This window comes from Scyliorhinus torazame, chromosome 7, assembly GCF_047496885.1.
Source record: "Scyliorhinus torazame isolate Kashiwa2021f chromosome 7, sScyTor2.1, whole genome shotgun sequence".
NCBI lineage: Eukaryota > Metazoa > Chordata > Chondrichthyes > Carcharhiniformes > Scyliorhinidae > Scyliorhinus > Scyliorhinus torazame.
In genome coordinates, this window is record NC_092713.1 from 221,895,381 (window position 1) to 221,908,280 (window position 12,900).

The window sequence follows — 12,900 nt, forward strand, 5'->3', positions numbered from 1 at the left end:
TGGGGACGGGGTCGGTTTGGGAGTGGATGGAGGCAGCTTCATGTAGGAGCACCTGCTTGGAGGCGTTGATAAAGGCATCTCCGGGATTTATGAGACGGATGCTGGGGCGTATACCGGACCTGGAGGTAGGAAACTTGATTTTAGGAGGGGACTTTAATACGGTGCTGGACCCGAGGCTAGATAGATCCAGCTCAAGGACCGGAAGAAGGCCGGCAGCGGCCAAGGTACTTAAGGGGTTTATGGACCAAATGGGGGGAGTGGATCCATGGCGATTTCTTAGACCTAGGGCTAGGGAGTTTTCCTTCTTCTCCCATGTCCATAAAGTGTACTCCCGGATAGATGTTTTTGTTTTGGGAAGGTCGTTGATCTCTAGGGTGGAAGAAGCTGAGTACTCAGCCATAGCGGTTTCGGATCATGCCCCACATTGGGTGGACCTGGAATTAGGAGAGGAAAGGGAGCAGAGAACACTCTGGCGATTAGATGTGGGACTGATGGCGGATGAGGGAGTGTGTGCAAGAGTGCGGGGGTGGATGGAGAGATACCTGGAGGTCAATGACGACGGCGAGGTCCCTGTGGGAGTGGTATGGGAAGCACTAAAAGCGGTGGTCAGAGGAGAGCTGATCTCCATTGGGGCCCACAAAAGGAAAACAGGCCAAGGAAAGGGAAAGATTACTGGGGGAGATTTTAAGGGTGGATAGGGAATTTGCAGAGACCCCGGAGGAGGAATTGTACAGGGAGAGGAGACGACTCCAGACGGAATTTGACCTTCTGACCACCAGAAAGGCGGAGGTACTGTGGAGGAAGGCACATGGGAGGAGGTATGAATATGGGGAAAAGGCTAGTCGCCTGTTGGCTCATCAATTGCGAAAGAGGGCAGCAGCGAGGGAGATAGGAGGAACTAGAGACAAAAGGGGAGACACGGTGCGAAGGGCAGGAAAGATAAATGAGGTGTTCAAGACCTTCTATGAGGAACTGTATAGGTCTCAACCCCCAGAGGGAGAGGAGGGGATGCGGCAGTTCCTGGACCAATTGAGGTTCCCGAAAGTGGAGGAGCGGGGGGTGGTAGGCCTGGGGGCACCGATTGGGGTGGACGAGGTTATTAAGAGACTGGGAAGCATGCAAGCAGGGAAGGCCCCGGGACCAGGCGGGTTCCCGGTGGAATATTACAGAAAATATGTGGACTTGTTGGCCACGTTGATGGTGAGGGCGTTCAATGAGGCCAGGGAAGGGGGGACTCTAACCCCGACGATGTCGGAGGCGACGATATCGTTAATTTTGAAGAGGGATAAAGATCCGTTGCAGTGCGGGTCCTATAGACGCATTTCATTATTGAATGTGGACGCCAAATTGTTGGCAAAGGTACTGGCATCGAGGATAGAGGACTGTGTCCCGGGGGTGGTGCACGAAGACCAGACAGGGTTCGTAAAAGGGAGACAACTGAATGTTAACGTGCGACGACTATTAGGGGTGATAATGATGCCCCCAGTGGAGGGGGAGGCAGAGATAGTGGCGGCAATGGACGCAGAGAAGGCATTTGATAGGGTGGAGTGGGAGTATTTATGGGAAGTGTTAAGGAGGTTTGGGTTTGGGAACGGGTTTATTAGCTGGGTCAGACTTCTTTATGGGGCTCCAACGGCAAGCGTAGTTACAGGTCGACATAGATCGGAGTATTTCCGACTATATAGGGGAACAAGACAGGGATGCCCGCTGTCTCCATTGTTGTTCGCGTTGGCAATTGAACCCCTGGCCATGGCGTTGAGAGACTCCAGGAAATGGAGAGGGGTGATTAGAGGGGGAGAAGAACACAGAGTCTCGTTATACGCGGATGACCTATTGTTATACGTGTCGGACCCAGCGGGGGGGGAATGATAGAGGTTATGCGAATTTTGAGGTGGTTCGGGGATTTCTCGGGGTATAGGCTAAACATGGGGAAGAGTGAATTATTTGTGATACATCCAGGGGACCAGAGTAGAGAGATAGAAGGCTTGCCTCTAAGGAAAGTGGAAAGAAACTTCCGATACCTGGGGATTCAGATCGCTAGGAGCTGGGGAACCTTGCACAGACTTAATCTGACACGGTTGGTAGAACAAATGGAGGAGGACTTCAAGAGGTGGGACCTGCAGCCTCTATCGCTGGCAGGCAGGGTGCAAGCAATTAAGATGATGGTCCTCCCGAGGTTCTTATTTGTATTTCAATGTCTCCCTATACTAATCACCAAGACCTTTTTTAATAAAATAGACAGGAGCATCACGAGCTTCGTGTGGGCAGGGAAAGTGCCGAGAGTAAGGAGGGGGTTCCTTCAGCGTAGTAGGGACAGAGGAGGATTGGCACTACCGAACTTGGGCGATTACTATTGGGCCGCCAATGTGGCAATGATACGTAAATGGATGATGGAGGGTGAGGGAGCGGCGTGGAAAAGACTGGAGAGAAAGTCCTGTAAAGGGACGAGTTTAGAGGCGCTGGTGACGGCGCCGCTACCGATCTCACCGAAAAAGTTTACCACGAACCCGGTGGTGGCGGCAACATTGAATATCTGGGGACAGTGGAGGCGACAGAGAGGGGTGCGGGGAGCCCTGGTGGGGTCCTCAATCAGGAACAACCATAGGTTCGCCCCAGGAAGAATGGATGGAGGATTTCAGAGCTGGTACCAGTTGGGAATTAGGTGGGTGGGAGATTTATTTATAGATGGGACTTTTGCGAGCTTGGGAGCATTGGAGGAAAAGTATAAGTTGCCCCGGGGAAATTTCTTGAGATATATGCAGGTGAGGGCGTTTACTAGACAACAGGTGAGGGAATTTCCGTTGCTCCCAACACAGGGGATACAGGACAGGGTGCTTTCAGGGGTGTGGGTCGGAGAGGGCAAGGTGTCAGAGATTTACCGAGAGATGAGGGAAGAGGGGGAGGAGTCGGTGGGCGAACTAAAAGGAAAGTGGGAAGAAGAACTAGGGGAGGAGATAGAGGAGGGTTTGTGAGTAAGCAGGGTAAAATCCTCTTCCTCATGCGCCAGGCTTAGCCTGATTCAATTTAAGGTGCTACATAGAGCACACATAACGGGAGCAAGATTGAGCAGGTTCTTTGGAGTGGAGGACAAATGTGGGAGGTGTGGCGGGAGCCCGGCAAACCACGCACATATGTTTTGGGCGTGCCCGGCACTGGAAGGATATTGGAAGGGAGTGACGGGAGTGATTTCGCGGGTGGTGAAGGCCCGGGTCAAACCAGGCTGGGGGTTAGCTCTATTTGGAGTTGCGCAAGAGCCGGGAGTGCAGGAGGCGAAAGAGGCTGACGTTGTGGCCTTTGCGTCCCTAGTAGCCCGACACAGGATCCTACTCATGTGGAAGGAGGCGAAACCCCCCGGACTGGAGGCCTGGGTAAATGATATGGCGGGGTTCATTAAACTGGAGCAGATAAAGTTTGCCCTGAGAGGATCGGCTCAAGGGTTCACCAAGCGGTGGCAGCCATTTCTCGACTACCTAGGGGAACGTTAGAGGGAGGACAGATGACCAGCAGCAGCAACCCAGGGGGAAGGGGGGGGGGGGGGTTTAGTTTAGGTCAAAGATAATGGGGTTTTGTTACTTGTGTATTGTTAAAAATTTCTGTATTGTTATTGTTGCGTTTGCTTTCTAAGAGGGGAAAAATTGTTGTTTGGGAAAAAAATTTCAATAAAACATTTTTAAAAAAAAAGATAAAGGCATCTCTGCCGTTCCCGCCGGCAAGATATTCCACCAGACCCATAGTGGTGGCAGCCCTGAGGATTTGGGGTCAGTGGAGGAGGTGCGTTGGAGCAGTGGGTGCATCGGTTTGGTCCCCAATATGTGACAACCACCAGTTTATTCCGGGGAGCTTAGATGGAGGGTTTCGGGTGTGGTATAGGGCTGGAATTGAGAAGATGGGGGACCTGTTCCTTGAAGAGAGCTTCCCTAGCTTGAGGGCGCTCGAGGAAAAGTTTGGGTTGGCAACAGGGAACGACTGCAGATATTTACAGATACGGGACTTTCTGCGCAGGCAGGTATCATCCTTCCCACTCCTGCCACTAAGGGGGCTCCAGGATAGGCTAGTGTCCAGGGGATGGGTGGGGGAGGGGAGCGTCTCGGACATCTACAAAGAACTAATGGGAACGGAGGAGACGCAGATCGAAGAGCTGAAGCGTAAGTGGGAGGAGGAACTGGGGGGGGCGTGAGATAGAGGACGGCCTATAGGCGGACACGTTGAGCAGAGTCAACGTGACCGCTACATGCGCAAGGCTTAGCTTGATCCAATTCAAGGTGGTACACTGACCGGGCTCACATGACAGTGGTCCGGATGAGCAGATTCTTTGTGGTGGAAGACAGGAGTTTAAAATGTGCAGGTGGACCAGTGAACCATGTCCACATGTTCTGAGCATGTCCAAAACTTAGGGGATACTGGCAGGGGTTTGCAGACGTCATGTCCAGAGTATTGAAGACAAGGGTGGAAATGAGTCCAGGGGTGGAGATTTTTGGGGTGTCGGAAGATCCGGGAGTCCAGGAGGAGAAAGAGGCAGATGTTCTGGCCTTTGCCTCCCTGGTAGCCCGGAGACGGATATTACTAGCTTGGGAGGGACCCAAAGTCTCCGAAGTCGGAGGCCTGGTTAACTGACATGGCAAGCTTTCTTGGCCTGGAGAAGATTAAGTTCGCCTTGAGAGGGTCAGTGTTAGGGTTCGCCCGGAGGTGGCAATCATTCATCGACTTCTTTGTGGAGAATTAATCGGGGGGGGGGGGGGGGGGGCTAGGGTAGCATAGAGTAGGGGGTTAAATAGGCGGGCCTTGGATGGACGGGTGTCGGTGTTTGCACTATGATTTTGTTCTTTGTACATTATTTTTATACTGTTGTTGTTTGTAATGCCAAAAACACCTCATTAAAATGGTTTGTTAAAAAAAAAAGCAGGTGACAAAATCATAACCATTCTAATGTAGTACGAAAAGCAAATATTAGTCCATGGACGCTAATAGCAATGTTGTTTTTTTTTTAATTGTGAACTGTGACTCAAATACCTTCCCATTGCAAACAAACAGTTACAGGAATGCTTCAAGTCAGGATCTGTACTGTAAAAGGTTACAAACCTACCTGCGGCATTGCCAAGCACACATCTGCTTTATCTGAGATAATTTTTTTCTGCTGTTTCGGTTGAGTCGATTCCAGTTTTATTAAATGGTTGGAGTGATGCACAAGAGTGTCAATAATAAGATTGACTGTCAGAACGCAAGTCACTGCATTGAAGTTCTTCCTGGTCAGATGTTCCTTTTAATTCACAAGCCTTACAGGAAATAAAGTTATATATATATATATAATTAGAACAAAGTCCAACATACTGTATCATATTACTTAAATCACAAGATTAAATTCTGCACTTTTATTTCTTTATATCAATTTTTTTGCCTTCTCTTCTGAAGACCCTAATCCTGTTGAGATGCTCACAAATAAACTTATGTAAATTTGACTATTATAGTTCTAAAAAGATTTAAATTCTAATGTGCGATCTTAAGATCAACTTGCAGGAAAGATAGAACAATAGAGTGCCAACTGTTAGCAACATTTAACAGTAACAATTAGCGAAGATTTGGATATTAGAATCAGAGTTTTACAGCACAGAAAGAGGCCTGTCCATTGCGCCCATGCAAACCATCAAGCACCTAACTATTGTAATCCCATTTTCCAGCACTTGGTCCATAGTCTTGTATGCAATGACATTTCAAGTGTTCATCTTAATACTTAAACACAGAGGGTTCCTGCCTCTACCACCCTTTCAGGCAATGAGTTCCCGATTCCAACCACCTCTGGGTGAAAAAGTTTTACATCACATCTCCTCTAAACCTCCTGCCCGTTATCTTAAATCTATGTCCCCTGGTTATTGACCCCTCCACTAAAGGGGAAAATTACCTTCCTATCCACTCTATCTATCCACCCTACCCATGTCCCTCATATTATACATCTCAATCAGGTTCCCCTGCCTCAGCCTTCTCTGCTCCAGGGAAAACAACCCTACCCTATACAGCCTCGCTTGATAGCTGAAACAATCCAACCCAGGTTATATCCTGGTAAATCTCCTTTTCACCTTCTCTAGTGCAATCACTTCCTTTCTATAGAGTGGTGACCAGAACTGTACACAGTACTCTAGCTGGGGCCTAACCAGCATTTTGTATAACTCTAGCATAACCTAGCTGCTCTTATTTTCAATGCCTCCGCTATTAAAGGCAAGAATCCCATAGGCCTTCTTAACCACCTCATCTACATGTCCTGTTGCCTTCAGGCATCTGTGAACCTGCACACCAAGATCAATTTGATCCCCTGTACTTCCGAGGGTCCAACCATTCATTGTATATTCCCTTGCCTTGTTCGTCCTCCAAAATACATTACTTCACACTTTTCATGGTTAAATTCCATTTGCCACTCTTCTGCCCATCTATATCGTCCTGTAATCTAAGACCTTGCTCCTCACTATTTACCACACCACCAATTTTTGTGTCATCTGCGAGCTTACTTATCACACCTGCTACATTTACATCCAGATCATTAATGTACATTACAAAAAACAAGAACCCAGCACTGATCTCTGCAGAAAACCACGGGACACTGGCTTCCAGTCACAAAAACAACCTTCCTCCATCACCCTCTGCCTCCTATCACTAAGTCAAATTTGGATCCAGTTTGCCAAATTGCCCTGGATCCCATTGGCTCTTCCTTCATCAGCCTCCCACGTGGGACCTTGTCAAAAGCCTTACTAAAGTCTATGTAGACTACATCAGCCGCATTACCGTCATCTGCACACATCGCCTCCCCAAAAAGTTCTATGAAATTGATAAAACCATGCCGACTATCCTTGATTAATCTTTGCCTCTCCAAGTGGAGATTAATGTTGTCCCTCAGAATTTTTTCCAGTAGTTTCCCTACCACTGAAGCTAGATTAACTGGCCTGTAATTTCCTGGTTCGTCCCTACTTCCACTCGTGAATAATGGCACCACATTAACTGTCCTCATTAACCAGGAAGGGATCAGCCATTATCTGATTGAATGGCAGAGCAGACTCCAAGGGCTGAATTGCCTACTTCTGCTCCTAATTACTATGTTCCTTTGTCCTCCAGTCCTCTGGTACCTCTCCAGTGGCCAGATAAGATTTGATTTTCTTTGTCAGAGCTTCTGCAATCTTACCACCCACAGCAACCTGGGTTACATCTCAACTGGCCCCGGGGAATGAGTCACATTTAGACCCATTAAAACTGTTAATACGGACTTCCGGTTGCGGCTCTGCCTAGGTAGGTCACACGGTCGGCAGCTCCCGCCGATAACGGACTTTTGGGCCCTTTTAAGGAGCTCCAGCGGCATTTGGAAGACGATTCCCGGTGTGGGAAGGAAACAATGAGGGTCCCCCAGCACTGTATGGAGTGGACCAGGAGTGGAGCGGTGAAAAAAGTGGCTTTAGAGAAGAGAGGAGAACAGGCACGAAAAAACAAGATGGCAGCCGAGGGGGAAAAAAAATCAGGCAGCGTGGGCCCAGTGGGCCCGGGAGTAGCAGGAGTTTTTAAGAAGCTGCTTTGCTGACTTGAAGGTGGAGATGTTGGCCCCTATGAAGGCGTCGATTGAAAGGCTGGTGGAGACCCAGAAGATGCAGGGGACGGCGATCAAGGAGGTGCAGCAGAAGGCCTCTGATAATGAGGACGCGAGTCTGAGGCCTGGTGGTCAGAGTGGAAGCGCACGAGGCGCTGCACAAAAAATGGTAAGAGAAGCTGGAGGAACTAGAGAATAAGTCGAGGAGGCAGAACTTGTGGATTCTGGGACTCCCTGAAGGTGTGGAGGGGTCGGATGTTGGGGCGTATGTGACCACGATGCTGAGTACTCTGATGGGCGCGGGGGCCATCCTGAGGCCCCTGGAGCTGGATGGGACGCACAGAGTCCTGGCAAGGAGGCCGAGGGCGAACAAGCCGCCGAGGGCTATGGTGATAAGGTTCCACTGCTTCGCCGACAAGGAGTGTGTCCTGCGATGGGCGAAGGAGCAGCGGAGTAGCAGGTGGGAGAACACTGAGATCCGGATTTATCAGGACTGGAGTGCAGAGCTGGCCACGAAGCGTGCAGGATTCAATTGGGCTGAGGCGGTCCTCCGCGGAAAGGGGCTGAAGTTCGGGCTGCTACAGCCGGCGAGGCTGTGGGTCACATACCAGGACCAACACCATTATTTTGATACGCCGGATGAGGTGTGGACTTTCATCAAGAATGAGAAGTTGGACTCGAGTTAATGGATTGCAGTAGGTTATGGGGGCTGTTGGTGAGGGAGATGGGGTGATGTTTGGGTGGGGTTTTTCTCCATGTTTTCTTGGGTCTGGGTGGCCCCGTGGCCTGGGGCCCTCGGGGATTTGGGGGAGGTCGCAGTTGAGAGGAGCTGCGTCACAGGGGGTGGGGTCGGCCCAGAAGGGAGCGCGGTTTTTCCCGCGAAATGGTGGGGCAGTACCTGAAACGGGGGGACAGTACGGTGTTCGATGTCCGCATTGGTTCATACGGGGTGGGGGGGGGACTTTCTCTACCCCACTTAGGTGGGGGGGGGGGGGGGTTGGAGATTTGGATGGGGAATCCACAGGGGGATTGGGGGTAGAGGCGGGAGCGGCCGGGGTCAGCATGAGTCAGCTGACTTACGGGAGTGCAATGGGGAAGGGGCAGGGGGATTAAGCAGTTGCTTGGCCGGTGTTATTGAAAATATGGAAAGATGTGTCATTTGAAACATGGAAGTCTGGCAATATCGGGTCTGAGAGAAACATGAGAGGATACAGGGAAAGATCCCACAAAGGGTTAACAGCAGCTGCCAGATCAGGATTGTAAACTGCAGATATCCTTGGTCAAGCAGGCTTAGCAAACAAGACAAACAGGATTTTGAATGAAGCCAAAAACAATGGCTCACACCTTCATTGAAATTAACTATCTTAGTTAGCAGCTGGAAAAAAGGATGAGGTTCAGTTGAATTCTAGGTGTGAAATGTTGCTAATACCAGGTAAATTAAAGAAAACTGGAGACTATCAGTCAACGAGAAACATAATTCAGAGCCAAAATCAAAGTCAAAATTATGAGCTGAGGACACAATTGGAAAATAAAACTATAGAAATGACAGGAACTAAAATTCACACCTCTATTGAAACCAAAGCATTTCGAACATCACAAAGGAAACAATGTAATCAGATCTATGAGATGAAGTCATGTCAAAATGAATACTTAGTTGGATTAGAAGGTTTAGATCAAAGATACTTTTTACAATCAAAGTGAAATAAGTTACTTTACAATAAAGTCATAAAAACTAGATAACTGTTCGAAAAATATACAAACCCGAAGAAAGGGAACAGCAGGCAGAACCAGAACTCAGAGAGAGGCGGAGAAGCAGCTCAGAGTCAGATTACAGTCAGCTCGGCCATGGGAAAGTGACAGTGCAAAGCAGCCGAGCTAAAACAGCTAATACACCTAAGGAAGACTCCAATTTAAAGAGTAGGCAGATTCAGCTCAGAGTTAGCCAGCAGAGTCAGCTCTCATAGCTCGGTACATGGGAAAGATAGGACACAGCAACCGAGCTCATCAGCGAATACATCTAAAGAAGACCAGATTTTACAATGATTAATTGTCAAGGTGGGCTTGAAGGTCCCTTCAACCAACCAGAAGGATCCAGAAGCAAGATCTTTTTCCTTTCTGTAAAGAAAGTATTTGCAGCTTTTAAAAGAAAAAATATAATAATAAAATAACTTAATTTAACCTGAAATAGTGGTTATTCCAAAATCTACTTTACTTACTTAGCAATGCGGGACCCAGGACTATCCCCGTAAGGCTACTAAGGGACAATTTAGCATAGCCTATCCACCTAACCTACACATCTTGGGAGTGTGGGAGGAAACTGGAGAACCCAAAGGAAATCCATGGAGTGGCGGGAAGAGCATGCAAACTCCACACAGCCAAGTCACCCAAGGTCAGAATTGAATCCGGCTCCCAGATGCTGTGAGACAGCAGTGCTAACCACTGTGCCACCCTTTATTTTACCCACCAATGCTTTTTTCAGGCCCCCTCTTCACTCTCCTAATTTCTTTCTTAAGTAACCCAGTACACTTTCTAGATTCCTCTAGGGCTTCCACTGTTTTGCACCCTCCCTTTTTTTCCTTACCCAAGCCTGCATATCCCTTCACATCCAGGGTTCTCTGGACCTATTGCTCCCGCCCTTCACGGGTCATGGGAACATGTTGGCCCTGTACGCTCTCTTTTTCCTTTGTGAATGAATCCCATTGTTCTGATATAGATTTTCCTACAAGTAACTGCTCCCAGTTAACTTTGGTCGGATCCTGTCTTATTTCATCAAAATTGGCCCTCCTCCAATTAAGAACTTTAATTTCTGGTGTATCTTTGACCCTTTCCATAACTACCTTAAGTACTACTGAGTTATGGTTACTGTTTCCAAAATACTTCCCCACTTGCCAGGCTTGATTCCTTAAAGATAGATCCAGCACCACCCCCTCCCTTGCCAGGACTTTCTACGTATTGGCATAAAAAACTCTTTTGGATCCATTTTAAGAATTGCGCCCCCTCTAAGCCACATTGACTATCCCAGTTAATATTGAGGAAGTTGAAATCCCCTGTTATTACCGATTTTTCTTACAATTCTCAGATATATGCCTACATATCTGCCCTCTATCTCTCTGACTGTTTGGGGGCCTATAGTACACTCCCAGCAATGTGTTAGCCCTCTTTTTGTTCGAAATTTCTACCCATATGGCTTCATTTGAGGAGCCTACTAAGATATCATCCGTGAGCACTGCGCTCCCTAATCAATAATGTAATTCCTTCTCCTCTTTTACCTCCCTCTCTATCACGTCTGAAACATCTATAACCGGGGACATTCGGCTGCCAGCCCTGCCCTTCTTTCATCCAAATTTCTGTGGTTGCAATAATGTCATAGTTCCATGTGCTGGTCAACATTCAATTCATCAGACTTACCCATCAGGCTCCTTGCATTGAAATAAATGCAGTTTAGCTTACCCATCCTCTCATGTGCCTCATCATACCACCCTGATCTGTCCACTGAACTTGCCTGGTTTTGACTATTTGTCTCCATCTTCTCACGTACTTTGGATCCCATCCCCTCTTTCCAATTAGTTTAACCCTGCCTAGTAGCATGAACAAACTTCCCTGCTAAGATACGTCTCCCTCCAATTCAGGTGCAACCCATCCTGTTTATACAGGTTCCATTTTACCAAGAAGCGATCCCAATGATCCAAATATCTAAAGCTCTCCCTTCCTGCGTCAACCCTCTCGCCACACATTTATTTGACCTATCCTCCTATTTGCTGTGGCACAGGGAGTAATCCCGATATCACAATATTAGGAGGTCCTGTTTTGTAACCTTCTGCCTAACTCCCTAAAGTCACGTTGCAGGACCTCATCCCTCTTAATCTCATCACTCTTTCTAACTATATAATTTGTACCAATGTGTACTATAACCTCTGTCTGATCACCCTCCCGTTTCAGAATGCCCTGTAGCCGCTCTGCAACATCATTGACCCTGGCACCAGAGAGACGGCACCCCCTGGCTTGTCCCCCACCCCAGCCAACGTGGTGCAATGGAATGGAACTGCATGAGTATTTAGTATACAAATAATTATCTGATATAACAACAATCCTTAGCACTCATCGGGCGGTGTGGAGTTTGCACATTCTCCCCGTGTCTGTGTGGGTGGGTCTCACCCTCACAACCCAAAAAGATGTGCAGGCTTGGTGGATTGGTCATGCTAAATTGTCCCTCAATGGAAAAAAAAGAATTGGGTACTATAAATTATTTTTTTTTTTTAAAAGCACTATCAAGAAAGGATTCGAAAAATCCACAATCAAAACTTGCAACCAACTGGATGACATATGCAAGAAAAGGTGAGACACAATAAGCTTCTGATACAAGTGAATCCTGAAGTATTTCGAAGCAGAAATTTGGACAATAATAATGTCGGCTTGAAAGCCCCAAATTGTACAATGCACTGTTCTGAGCCTGAAACTAAACACATAATCACCTCAATTGTCAGTAAATAATTTTGTTCCAAAACCATAGTTATTTACGTACATTTGTCTGTTGTTGTAAGACTTCTTACTATAGTCATTTACAGCAAGGAAGACAATCCTGCTATTCAGTCAGCTGGTAACACTGGTGCCTTGAAGTCAGAAGCCTCGAGGTGCAAGCCCCATTGCAAATTTTAAAGTATGATCTAGACCAGCCTTGTCCAAAGCCCCTCTGTTCCACCTCTGGAGCAGATTTTCACAATGTCAGTCAAACAGATAAGTTGCTATGGAAAACTGTTCAAGGGGAAGCTTCTCCAAACACAGACTGTTTTTCTCCCACGTTTGCTACTGATACGTGAAAGAGACCAATCTGTGTTTTGTGGACTGAAAAGGAGTGATTTTTTTTGGGGGGGAAAAGAGAGAAGAGGGTGAGCAATGGGGGTGGGGGAGAAAGAGGGGGCAAGCAAGGGGGGGGGGGGTGGAAGAAGAGAGGGCGAGCTAGGAGGGGGAAGAAAAGAGGGCGAGCGGGGAAAGAAAGAGGGAGAGAGGCAGCGGGAGAGGCAGCGAGAGAGGCAGCGATCTGATCAATTTTATTACTTACTCTTAAAAATCCATAGTTTATTGCTGTTGCATTGCCTATCTTTTGCTCAGCAGTCATTTTCTTTACTCAAAACCCCAATGTTTTTGAAATTCAGTTTGTTCTGCTAAACCTTATCTTTCAGAAATTCTTTGATCGGCTGCTTGAGTGAGGAGAAAATGCAAATGCACCCATCCCCTTCACCGAGTGAAAAGGTGATCAAGCCTGATTTAGACAGAAACTATCACTGAGTGCTGCACTGTCGAAGGTACTCTCCTTCAAGTAGGAGATAAACGATTTGCAC

The 12,900-nt window shown here is 47.7% G+C and overlaps 1 protein-coding gene across 5 annotated transcripts in view; it reads right to left on the reverse strand.

Annotated features, from left to right (window-relative positions):
* crebrf (creb3 regulatory factor) overlaps window positions 1-12,900 on the reverse strand; it is a 92,667-nt gene that overhangs the window by 63,266 nt on the left and 16,501 nt on the right. For all 5 annotated transcript variants that reach the window (XR_011948315.1, XM_072512089.1, XM_072512087.1 and 2 more), the window contains exon 2: window positions 5,084-5,273. Coding sequence is in view for 4 of the 5 variants with exons in the window: in XM_072512089.1 (XP_072368190.1) it covers window positions 5,084-5,092 (9 nt within the window). In the remaining variant the exon portion in view is untranslated. The remainder of the gene's footprint in view (window positions 1-5,083; window positions 5,274-12,900) is intronic.